General features: G+C 38.1%; 1 protein-coding gene across 3 annotated transcripts in view; it reads left to right on the top strand.

The window, feature by feature from the left end:
- XRCC5 (X-ray repair cross complementing 5) overlaps positions 1 to 10,940 on the top strand; it is a 56,644-nt gene extending 45,704 nt beyond the window's left edge. Inside the window, exons 18-21 of one of the 3 annotated variants that reach the window (XM_087732984.1) lie at positions 338 to 434; positions 3,236 to 3,303; positions 8,557 to 8,628; positions 9,423 to 10,940. In XM_087732984.1, the coding sequence (XP_087589110.1) occupies positions 338 to 434; positions 3,236 to 3,303; positions 8,557 to 8,628; positions 9,423 to 9,437 (252 nt within the window). In that variant the 3' untranslated portion in view covers positions 9,438 to 10,940. Of the gene's footprint in view, positions 1 to 337; positions 435 to 2,320; positions 2,653 to 3,235; positions 3,304 to 8,556; positions 8,650 to 9,422 lie in introns of those variants that run through there. The other 2 variants (XM_087732983.1, XM_087732985.1) reach the window with 2 other exon arrangements.
- Positions 10,941 to 13,188: the final 2,248 nt, after the last annotated feature.

Genomic DNA, 13,188 nt, shown 5'->3' with positions numbered 1-13,188 from the left:
CCAGCTTCTCTGGTATTATTTGCTGCTGTTTGTTTTCTTTTAAACATAAAAACACAAGGCCTGTGACCTGATGCTTGTAAAAGAAAAATAAGCAATCCTACAAATTTCTTCTTAAATAAAGCTAATTACAAGAAAGTCTTTCTAGCTTTCTGCAAGGCAGTTTTTGTGGCTCCCCTTTCCTTAGAACTCTTGGTTTTAGTAGAGAGAAAACCCAAAATCTGTACTGACTTTTGTGTTCACCATGTTAGATGACTTAATGAAGAATTAAGTTTGCAGTGCTCTTTAGTAAGCTACTTTAATATTTCTCTGTTATCATTGCTGTTATTTTTTTTTTCAGCTGTCCAAGGTGCAGTGCTTTAATGATTTTCTGCAGGCCTTGAAATCAAAGATGGAAGATAAAGCCTTAGCTGATTTCTGGGAGATCATGATACAAGGTAGGATGGCATTTAAAATAATAAAAAAAAAAAGTATTTCTAGTTGTATTATCCATTATGTAAGAGAAAACTTTGTTAGCAATGGGACACTTAAACTAACCCCAGAGCAGCATTTTGATATGGTTCATTCCTGTAGCCTGTTCAAAAATATTTAAAAAATCTTTCACGTTGCAGCTTCCTTTTTTGCACTAATAGTTTCATATCAGCAATATCCATAATGCCTTGCCAAGTCTTGTTGAAATGATAAATTAATTGTGGAAGAAGAGAGACAAATTAAATGTTACAGGGTAAGGAGCAGAAGATATGATTTCAGCTGAATTTCAAAATAAATAGAAAAAACTCCTGCAGCAGAGATATAAAAAGATTCTTCCAAATTAAGCTTCAAAAAAAGGCATAGATAGCATTGAAATATGTCACTGATTATTTTGTGTTTAAGCAACCTGAAGGACAGAATATGTGGTAAGATGACACCTGCCTATGATTAAACTGGAAGATACAAGGCAGTGCAATTCCAAAGGACATTCAGAGACTACGCAAGTGATAAATAAAGGAACATTTTCACAAATAAGAAACATGGTGGACTAAAAAAATCTTTTACGTCATACTCTTGTTTTTAATTGGAACCAGTGCTAAGAAAATCTGTTAAATGCCCAGCTGTATCTCTTAAGGGTGCATGCTCTAAAATGCAATGATATGCTTTTGTATAGTGCCTTTCAAAGTGATGAACTCCAGACATGCTGTAATGTCTACTTTGTCCAACTTTTTCAAAATACAAGATGGGAGTTTGTTTAGCAACCAAAACAACAGCACAAGACAACACTGAAAGAATATTATATTCAGTAGTATTGTAGGGGACCTTCTCTGAAGAAATTTGAAAAAAAACCAAAACAAAACCCAAAAAAACCCCAAAACAAACAAACAAAAAAAACCGAACAGACTTTGGAAGTAGGAAGCTTGGATCTTCCAAAGCCATGCTAGAATACAGTTTTAATAAATTTTAGCTGGTACAAACCAGAGTTTTTAGCAAACTGGAGTATATTTTTGAGAAAAAAAAAGAAATAAAGAAATGATATTTTCATACAAAATAGATTATCTTCTTGGGAGAAGATGATAAAATCATGGTGCTTTGTGCATAATCTAGCTGCTCTCACTAGGTAACTGAAATTGCTTTTTGCTTGCTGTTACCAAAAGCAAAAGTCCTGTTTTCCCTGCTTCTTGCCACATGACCCATCCCCTCTTTTGTACCAAATGTGGCATACATTGGGCCTGGTCATGAGCGACTGCAATCATCAAAAGAGGATGGATGTGAGTTAATGAGTTAGTGGCTCAGGAGCAAGGCAGATCTGTTTGATAAGTTCACTTGTCTCATGAAACCCTGCCATGTACCTCTATGGGCACATTAAGGTGGCATCACACTCGTGCTGCTGCTGAAACCTTTATGAATCTACTGTTCTTTGCTCTCACACCCACAGCTTCCTTATTCAGCATGAGCATTTGTGTAGCCAAGTGATGAGCTAGACTGGAAAAACTATTGGGGTAAAAAGTAATTGAGATTATTTTTTTGGGGGGGAGTCCCTGCACAGTATGCTGATGCTGGCACAACAAAGGAGCAAGGTGGGGGCAGGACCAGCACTTTGGTAGTCAGACTGCAGGTAATCACAGCATAAGTGTTTGTATGTTAGGAGTTAATTTTTCTAAGGCTATTAAGGACTGAAAAGCATGCTGTGAATGACTAAAAGTGTAATTTCTGATAGATTTTCAGCATTTCATCTGTGATCTATGATTTCAATGTCTCATTAGTTTGATTGTCATAATATTAGCAGTTTCCTAAATGGATACTTCCACAAGCTTATGAATATGCTCATTAATTTATTTTTATATCATAGTTGACTCACAACAACCCCATGCAATGCTACAGGCTTGGGGAAGAGTGGCTGGAGAGCTGCCTGGTGGAAAAAGGACCTGGGGGTATTGGTTGATAGCTGGCTGCATATGAGCCAGCAGTGTGCTCAGGTGGCCAAGAAGGCCAATAGCATCCTGGCTTGTATCAGGAATAATGTGGCCAGCAGGACTAGGGAAGTGATCGTCCCCCCACGTACTGGGCACTGGTGAGGCCAGACCTTGAATCCTGTGTTCAGTTTTGGGCCCCTCACTACAAGAAGGACATCAAGGTGCTGGAGCGTGTCCAAAGAAGGGCAACAAAGCTGGTGAAGGGTCTAGAGCACAAGTCCTACGAGGAGCGGCTGAGGGAACTGGTGTTGTTTAGCCTGGAGAAGAGGAGGCTGAGAGGAGACCTTATCGTTCCCTACAACTACCTGAAGGAGGTTGTAACGAGGTGGGGGTTTGTCTCTTCTCCCAAGTAACAAGCGATAGGACAAGAGGAAATGGCCTCAAGTTGCTCCAGGGAATGTTTAGATTGGACATAAGGAAAAATTTCTTCACTGAAAGGGTAGTCAGGCACTGGAACAGGCTGCTCAGGGAAGTGGTTGAGTCCCCATCCCTGGAGGTATTTAAAAGGTGTGCGGATGTGGTGCTTAGGGATATTGTTTAGTGGTGGACTTGGCAGTGTTAGCCTAGCAGTTGGACTTGAAGATCTTAAAGGTCTTCTCTAACCTAAATGATTTTATGATTCTATGATTCATTTACGCAAGTCACATTTTCCCTTGAGCAATATTTTTTTTTTTATTTTTGCTGGTGATGATGACACATTCAGAAGTTGGAAGACTTTTTTCATTTCTAACATTAAATGCATTTTTGGGAAGCCTTCTAATGATATTTTTATATCTCTTATTTTTTTTTAGACAGGATTTCTTTGATCACTAAAGATGAAGCAGAGGGAAGTTCGGTGACTAGTGAAGAGGCTGAAAAGGTATTGTTTTTTTAATGAGCATCTATTTGTATAGAGCCTGTGCTGTGGAACAGAAGATTCTTTCTTATGTGGGTAAATCTTTAGATGACTGACATAGGATTCATATGAAGGAAGAAGAGTGTCCTTTTGCCGCACAACTGAAATTGCCTCAATTCAGAGCAAAAATAATTCCCTAGCCTGTACTACAGCATTTGCTTTAATTGGTCTTTAGAAAGTAGCATGTATTGACATCATTGTCTGAAAATACCCTCTACAAAGAATGGGAACTTCAGGAACTCAGTTTAGTAGAACAGCAATAGACTATTTATATATGCAAGATCACTATCTGAACTTGGTAGCAAGAACTGTGATCTCATTGTTACCACATGGATTAAAAAATCAGGATACTTTTTTTGTCTAAAGGCATTGTGAACTCTAGCAATATAAAGTTGTTATGGTTAGTTTTTACCATATATGCAATGATATCAGTACTTTCCACTTGATGTAGTTCTTCTGGATTGATGGACATCATAGATGATGCTGGTATTATTGGTGATCATATTAGATCCTTTTGAAAACAAAAGTTTTGGAGTAATTGCAGGTATTCTTTCTACAGAAATATAACACTTCAGTAACTGCACTGATGAATGAAGGATGTCATAGTTACAAAGGAGCAATTTCTAACAGGCAGAATGGTGCCTTCTGTTTAAAAGAAAGCAGAATTCAGAGTTGCTGTGAAAAATTGTATTTGTGTGGAGAGGATAAGATGGGCGTTCTTGTATCAGGCTGCTAGCCATGATTTTAAATAGTTTAGGAGAAAGAAGGTCCTTGTATTACAGACCCCTGAAGGTAAACCTGTGGCTAAAATCACTAAGCACTTTGCAGAGAAGCAGCTTTTCTAAAAGATGCCACATTGATTTTTGCAACTTCCAGGCCTTACATTAGCAATAACGAGAAGGTGGTAGAAGTAGGTTCTCCATGAGTGAATTAATGAGTGGGTAAAAGGTTGTAGTTTAGAAACTGCTTTTTTCCTCTGTAACAATTTACCTCAAGGTGAAGAAGGCACAGAAATGTCATGAAAATGAAAAGGTAACAAACTAAGAGTCCAGAAAGCTAAGCACATGTGCAGAGTACAAATGACAGAATATGTTTTTCTAGACATGAAGGACCTCCTGGCTGTTTCTCATCACACATAATTGTATAAAGCAACTTTTTTCCCCAGTGGTGGTATTAAAAAGTATCAGTTTTTGTTACATATTCCAAATGCTGTGAATTTACTTGGAAACTTCCTAAAACAATATGTTTCTTGAGAACTTCACTTTCTAGTCTGAAACGACCATTGATGCTGAAAATGTGGTAATGCTGTGTGAAGTAGCCATTATTCCTTAAGGAAATCTCTACTAGCCATGAAGACCTTACAGCATACTGTTGTCTTAACTGAGCTTGTGATGGCTAAAAAATACGCTGCCTGTGTAGGAATGCAGCACAAATTATAGAGTACCAAAGACTAGATTTACAGCTGCCAGGCTAAGCTGGAGCAAAGCATTTGTAGACTGACTTCAAAATTACATTTCTGTTTAACGTCGTCCTACAGTCAGCCAGGTGTTGCAATACAGGAATTTCTTTTGTGATTGATTGAAGGTCCTGCAAGAGCCATAATTTCCCTTTAAAATATGGGAATAAGAGAGATTGCATGAAATCAGCTCTGCAACAGAGTTCTCTAACATGGCAGTTACCTTGAATTTAAGAATAAGTGGGTTGGATCTCTTTGCTAACTAGGCAGTTGGCAATCCCAGTTATTCACTAGATAACCACCTCCCCACACACTCTCCAGATCCAAAACCAGAACCCTGATTTGCCATTGTCTGTCAAGGTTTTATATGACTTTTAACTTAAGAAACTGGAAGACTGCATATTCTTGGAGTAAGATCTGCAAGGATAGAAAATTTTGTTTTGAGGTTACGGGGCTGATCTAAAACCTAGTCCTCCTTGGTCTGGTTAAACCCTGCCACAGGTTTTCTGTGTGATACAAAGCCAGCATTTTCCTAGGTCTATAGTAGATTGCAAAAATGGTTCATTTGTTTTCTGTGCTGAAGGTGATACCCTTCACTAAAGGCTTATATTGGATCTTTAAAATTATCTTTTAAATTATGTTTTGGATATAAGATTTCAGGTTTATAGGGTTACTGTTTGAAGGAGAAAGGAGAGTGTCCTGGTTAGAGTGTCTTATTAGAGACTTATTAGAGAGTGTCCTGGTTTCGGCTGGGATAGAGTTAATTTTCTTCTTAGTAGCTGGTGTAGTGCTGTGTTTTGGATTTAGGATGAGAATAATGTTGATAACACACTGATGTTTTGGTTGTTGCTGAGTGGTGCTTACACCAGTCAAGGACTTTTCAGCTTCCCATGCTCTGCCAGGTGCACAAGCAGCTGGGAGGGGGCACAGCCAGGACAGCTGACCCAGACTGGCCACAGGGCTATGCCATACCGTATGGCGTCATGCTCAGTATATAAACTGGGGGAATACATAAACCGGGGGGCAGTGATCGCTGCTTGGGGGTGGGCTGGGCGTTGGTCAGTGGGTGGTGAGCAATTGCATTGTGCATCACTTGTTTTGTATATTCTTTTATCATTATTATTATTATTTTCTTTTCCTTTGCTGTCCTATTAAACTGTCTCTTCATCTCAGTCCGCGGGTTTTCCTTTTTTTTCCCGATTCTCTCCCCCATCCCACTGGGGGGAGCGTGGGGAGCGTGAGCGAGCGGCTGTGTAGTACTTAGTTGCCAACTGGGGTTAAACCACGACAGAGAGGTAACACGTAAAAATTTTCTTTTTCTTTTTGGTTGAGCTAAGTTATCCATGCATATTTTCCTATCACTGAGAAAAATGATTTTAGGTAGTTGCTTTTTTTTTTTTTTTTTTCCTGTAATAGTGGAGGTACTCTTTTTAGAGCATGAGGATGATAAGTTAAAAGAGCAGAAATATCAAATTCTTTTTCTGGTTGCTTTGGGGAAGATAATGGATTTCAGCACAGCTATTATATGTAATTTGCTTTTGCATAAATGTAAAACAGGTTTTGGAAAAAAAAACAACTCTGGATGTTCAGCATTTGATGGAAACTTCAGGTTTCAATTTATTGCAAATCTTCATCATGCATTTCTTTAGCTTTTAGCTTTCTTTACCTAATTTAGTGTGGGAAAGCTAATTTTGAAAACTTTGAAAAATGTGCTACTTTCAGAAATACTATTTGACTCTTAATTAACTGTGTAAAATGAAATTTGATCTGGCATAATAAGCCTCTCAGAGTTGACAATGTCATTAGCTTTCAGTTTCATAGTATGTGCTTTATATTACTACTAGATTGAGAACTTTTCCAGCAAAAAAGATACACAGACATACAGCATCTTGAAATTCTAATTCCTTCTGGCCTGTCACCTTCTCATTTTTTTGCAGCTACAAAATCTGTATGATAAGTTGAAGTCAGCCCATTAAAACATGAGTGTTGTCTGTGGAGTAAACTTTCTACATTCCTCTTGGGTGCTGCTGTTTAGGATGTAGGAAATGTCTGACCTTTGGGTACTGAGACAACTAGGCAGAGGTTGTCTACATCCTCGGTCTTCGGTGTTAACCAAAAGCAATATGTATTTGCTTTTCATCCTAGTGGATATGATATCTGGTACTTTCCCACAAAGGGAATACAGCAGGTAACTTGTCAGTGTTTTACCCCTAGTCTAAAGCTGTCGCTATTGCTCTAGAGAAGGATCAGGACATCTTATTTATGTAAAATAATATTTAAGCTTTTTACAGTACCAGTATATTGTCTGAGACTGATAGTGCTCTGATAGGGATCCCATGACCTTTTTACACAACCTGCATGGCTGTTATAGTTGAAGTCCTTGTGTAAACAGTAGCTTGCTTTCAGGAGCCAGCTGTTTGCACAGAAGAGTTACTTAAACTCTAAGCAGGTATTTATAGCCTGTTTAATGTGGTTATTTTCTAACTAGCTGTTCTCTTTCATCATCTAGAGTTACAGAGAAGTTGTTTCTGAATTAAGGATGATGGAGCTCAAAGTCATGGAATGTGGCTTTTCTTCCTCCCCAGCTTTCACAGACATCTTTTTATCAGGGACAGGGTTGTTCTCGGCTCTGTATACTTGTTCTGGTGCATTTTAATAAGAAAAAGAAAATTTATGATTTTAAAGTAAGGATATTGGTAAAGAGACCATAACTAAAACGTGTAGACAACTGGATACTTTTTAAGTAAGAGTCAAGTATCTGCCATTCTAGCTAAATTATTATTTTTTTCACTATGTTAGGCTAAGAGAAAAATAATTCAGAGGTGGTTGTACTCCAGATGTTGTCTGTATGTTTGATTTCAGTTGTTATAGTATCTGAGCAACTTACCTTTATCTTCTGTTTATGGACACCATGCTTTAAGTGAAGGGCATATGGTGAGTTGTATCAGCAGCTACGGCAATAGAATTTCACATAATGAATTTTCTATTTTTAAAGACTGGCATCCTAACCATCTTGTGTGTTTGAGGGGTTTTTTAGAATTCATGTTGTTGTTCATTTGTTAAATGTTAATTGAATTAAATGGGAAACTTCCACACAGAACTAAATGTCATATTTAAGAAATTTGCTAAACAAGCCATTGGCCAGCTTACGTATGTATTCATATCAACGGGGGTGCGGTTTGCTGTCCTTTAGCGTTTTGTAGCTACACATAATATTACTTTGAAAATTATCTTTTTTTAAGAACATAAACATGGCCATATTGTAATGGATAAAATCTCCACCTAGCCCAGAATCCCATGTTTGACAGTGGACAATAACAGATGGGTAGGGAAAAGTGTACAGTCCCAGGCTCCAGCCCCGATGTCTCAAGTACTTCCTGTGCTTGAGGTTGTTTCTGTGGACTTAGTAGACTTAAGAGGATTTCTCTTCTATGAACTTTCCCCATCTCCTTGTGATACTAGGGACTAATATTTGCAGCATCCTTATTACAGGGTGTTCTACAGCTTAACCGTATGTTGTCTGATAACCATATCCTTTTGTCTGTTATTCAACACACTTCACCATAAAATCCTTTAATAGCAAGCCTTATGAAATTTCCTGTACTTTCTGCTGATTTTGGAGGGTGGAAACCAGAACAAACTTCATTCATAATTTTTAATTACAGGTGGATTTGTTTTGTTATACAAAGGAGACATTCTGTTAATTTAACATTAAGGGTCTGAGTTTCGTCAGTGTCATATAAATACATTTGTGTTTTCAGTTCTTGGCTCCGAAAGAAAAGAAAAATGAAATTCTGCCTCCCACAGATGAAGGTGGTGATGTTGATGATTTGGTGAGTACCATAAAGACATGATGTGGCTTTAGAATTAAACTGTAACTGAAAGGTGCAGGGAGAGAGAGCAAGTGCTTCTTAAAGCAGTAGGTTAGAGTGCTTGGCTTAGAAAACACCTAAGGAATTGAGCTAGAAAAGAGCCACATGAAATTACTTATTTGCTATTGTAAAACATAACCAGGCCTGTAATTTCATGATGGCAAATGCTATGTTAGGCAGTAACATGGGTGTTTACATAGGTTAAACGTGTCCTCTAGTGTGTTTCAAAAGAACCAGTGAGGCTGCTCATTTGATAGCAGATTGTTATAATTTACTATAATAGCATTTAGCAAAGCTTGTAGATCTAGAACAGCTGTTTATGTGGGTTGAAAACTGAAAATAATTTTTAAAAAGATGTTTTAATCTTCTCAATTAACCTTCTCTATATAGACTTGCTGAAATTCAAGGATTTCAAGAGATTTTTTAATAAATATTTTATCCATTTTTTACAGGCTGAGTCATTACAAATTTGTCTCCAAGGCTTAAGCTGATAGTGTAGACAGTTTTAAAGAAGCTTCAGTAGCCAGCAGATTTCTACTTTTGGACTGTTCTTTTTTAAATCTATAAATTGCACATATGATTATGTGAAGATGAGAATTTTAGGTTTGTTTTTGTACTTTATAGCAGCTTAGTATTAAGTTTTATGCAGTCCATTTAGGTTTCTGAATTTGCTTTGTTTTCCAAGTGCTAAACACACCTAAGAAATATCTTGAATTCAATGCTGCTTCTTCCAAATCTGCTTCTTCTATTTGCAGCTGGACATGATGTGACTGGGCGATATACGGTGACTATACAAGCGAAGTTTTGGAAGAGATCTCCCTGTGACATGGGGCACAAAACAGGATGTTAATGAGAAGACGGTATATTCATCTTGATGTTCTCGAATGAGAGCAGAAGTCCCAGAGACATTTCCAGTTGGTATAAATGTCATCTGACTTTTCAAAACTAGAACAGAAGATTGAAATAATCTCAAGTATTTGTGAAGTAATGATACCTTTAAGGCATCTCTTTTTTTTTCTTTAGCACACTGAATCTAGCTTATCCTTGGTATTGCCTTCAGCTAAATACTACTAAATTTAATGAGAATCTGCGCTGACGCCTGAAATTCTTGTTACATTGCCTGGGAAGGAAGATAGAAATGTCACAGTGAGGTTACCAGGTAATGTTGAATCTTTAGTGGAGGTAACTCCATAGCATTATTGTTACAGAAGGGAAAAAAGTCTCTCTTTTCATGCTTTTTTTCCTATTAAAAAAACAGAGCAAAAATCCCTGCAAAGGCTTATGGGAAAGAATTCTAGGCCAGGGAGTCACAAAGTAGTAGTTTGAAATACACAACAGAATCTAAAGCACACAGCAAAGCCAAGTGTGCTGATTTTGCCACAGTGTACCCAAATCAGTAATTATGGTCATATGTACTACATGTTCTCTATCCTGTTCAGCTCAGCAGCAGCTCAACAGTCTCTGTCTCTTCCTGTTACAGATTTTCCTGTTTCACTTTTTAGACTTTTAACTAATATGATTACTGTAGATACTCCTGATGCTAAAAGGATGAATGAATCAGTTATATCCCCATTTCATATGCTGCAGATAACTGCTAACACAGAGCAGAAGAATCCATGAAAGCTGTACACTGACATCTGTGATAGCTAACTGATAATAGTTAATATTAGTGACCAAAATGGAGTACTGTCTACACAGAGCTATCCAAACTAGTCAAATACTGCTTAGAAAGAGATACTCAAATTTGATGACAGGTCTGGAGACACTAATAACACCTTCACAGATGCTTGTTTGTTACAACCAGATTCATTCCTTTAAAAAATGTTCTTTCATTATTGCAAATGTATAAACACACTGTGCAAAATGGTATTAAGATCATAAAAAAGAAGAAAATCCTGAGCTGTAGTTAAAAAATGTTTTGGAATATCTGCACGTTATACTGAACAACGGCTCCCCTGTGGGAAATGGCAGTTGCTTTTTGCCCCTGCCTCCCTACACAGCGACCTGCTCTCACCTCTTACATCCTATGTGACTGAGTTCATGCAGACTTTGAAAGGGTTTCTCAAATGCAAATGGGAGGGAGTAAGTGATCCTTCCAGACCTTTAAAGCATTTGTATCACCAAAAGATACTTTTCTGAACTGTAAATAAGAAACATTCGGTTAGTCCATTGTTTTGAATGTCTTTTAAGGCCAATTTATAGAGTATAACACTGGCTGGGTTTTTTTTACATTTTATTAATTTGTTTGATTAATAAAATATTTAAAAACTTGCCTTGGTCTTCTTCAGAACCATGTTTGCTAAAATCAGATGATTAAGTACCTATGCAGTACCTAAGAGAGACTATCAAAAGCCCCTTTTTGGGGCATACAATGCAAACACTGAATATCAAAAGCCCTCTACAGAAGCCATCTGTAATTACTTGTTCTATTCTTTACAAACTCTAAACTTCACAGGACCCCAATAGAATAATTTTTACCATTTTGCAGAGATGACAAGAAGTCTTGGTCAAGACCAGACAGGATATAGAATTACTTTGCAAATCAAAGTAAGGATTAGGGCTTTCTGTTTCTTTTGAATCAGTTGACCACGTTTTTAGAGAGTATTGCTTCTGTCAAGCAATAAACATTTAGTTCGTGGAGTGTTGTTTCACAGATCATCTTGTTTCCTGTACAGCACATTTAGGGTCAGTATGGTAACTGAGTTACTAGTACTGAAGAAGGGAATGGGAATTTATGATTCACAGTTAAAACAAGTGAAAGCAAATTCTTAGAAGGCAAGCAAAGTGTCTTTCATTCTGCCCAGCCTTCTGGGTATCAGACATCAGAAGCTTGTGATATGTCTTACTGAGAGTCTACCAGATAGCAACCTGATTTTACACTTCATTGGCAAAGGGCCAGCTTCAGGTTCTTATTAAATGACTGGAAGAGATCTTTCACTTAGTCTAAGCTCACATTTTCAGTTATAAAGTCTGACCTAGTTACTCACTAATTACATTGAGGATACTCGTCCTGAATTGCAGTACTGGCCAGTCTTCAGAAGGAATAGAGCAGTTAGTCTTCTACTTCAAAAGCAGACATGCAAGAAACGCCATGCAAATTTGGTTTCTGCAAGCAGCAGAACATCCTCTGTCCTGTACTTCATAGCCAGAGAAATTATCAAAGTGTCTAAAAAAAAGAAAAGAAGGTGGCTGTGATTTTTTTATATGTTACTGATTCATTTTCTTTTTTCCCTGGAAGGAATGGCTCTCTGGAAAGCTCTTTGGGTGCTAATAATGTGGGACAGTAACCTTGGTTAGCCTTGTTTGCTGAGAGATCAAAGCTTATGATTGTTGTCTGTCTTTTCCTGTTAATCTACTGCTCTGGTATCTCTAACTCATTGGGCAGTATCAGCTTTGATGGAGGGGCAGTGATTTCAGCATTATGTTTTAAAAGATGCATATGAAAGTTGATGCTGGGAAGAGGTAAAAGGGAAAGGAATGAAGAGTTCAGCCTTTTTTCCCCTCTTTGGCTGGCCTGGCAGCTGAGAGTATCAGCCAGCAGGCTAATCATCATGTCACATCAGCAATATCGTGTGTTCCCTAGACTGCAGGTCCTCTTCCTTCTTCTCTTCCTCAATTAGAAGAGGAATGTGGACTAGAGAAGATACTTTGCAGCATGAACTTTGGGAGGTGGAAAGTATCCGGAGGTATTATACCAGGAAGTGTAATTAATAAGGGAGCTTGGGCCATAGCATGAAACTGTGAATGCTTCACGGAAAGGACACCATACTGTTTTGGGGAGACATAGAGGAAGAATGAGGCTCTTCCAGTAACAAGGTACCAGGAATCTGTAAGCAACAAGGATATATCAGTTCTGCTAATGAAGTGGGTTGCTCTGTCACCGAGTAGTGGGGTCTGCTGGCTCTAATGCAGTTCTCAAGTCTTGTCTCATTCATTTTTGTACTCAGAAACCCAATCTGTGCTCTCGGACAGTTGTGAAAATGTCACAGAAGTAGTGGAAGATAACTTTCAAAATGTTACGTAGTTGAAGACTTGTGATTTGTGTGATACTAGATTGGCTTGAAATGAATTGTCAGGTCAACAGTATGGTGTCAACATCTGGAAGCAAGGCTTCATGTCTGTCCTTACAATGTGGCATGGAAGTATGACACATACCATCAAAACACTTCTAATGCGAGGAGATCTATTCTGCTGCACTGTGGTCTCTTGGTTATCTGGGTAGATTTTCTTCTTGCTAACTTTCCTAATATTTTGTTTTTGGCGGAATTGTCTGTGTAGTGTTGGGGCAGGGTCTTTGGAATTAGAAAATGAGGAAGGAAATTCACAGTCATCTGTGGAAGACTGGAGAAGTTATTTAGGCTGTGAATTCTGCAGACAGGGCCCATCGCATTCTGCATTCACACATTGCTTAGCGTAGCAGATCCTGCTCTTAGGATGAGGTTGCTGGCCGCTACCACAAGTCAGATGATATAAGGTAAGGGAGGAGTTCCCTTGTGATCTCAGTTGGGTTGGGGGTAATTG

This window comes from Nipponia nippon, unplaced genomic scaffold (genome assembly GCF_047370975.1).
Source record: "Nipponia nippon isolate SJK-2023a ecotype South Korea unplaced genomic scaffold, ASM4737097v1 scaffold_5, whole genome shotgun sequence".
Taxonomy (NCBI): Eukaryota; Metazoa; Chordata; class Aves; order Pelecaniformes; family Threskiornithidae; genus Nipponia; species Nipponia nippon.
Note: the sequence above shows the minus strand (reverse complement) of the source record. Positions and strands in the feature narration are given on the sequence as shown.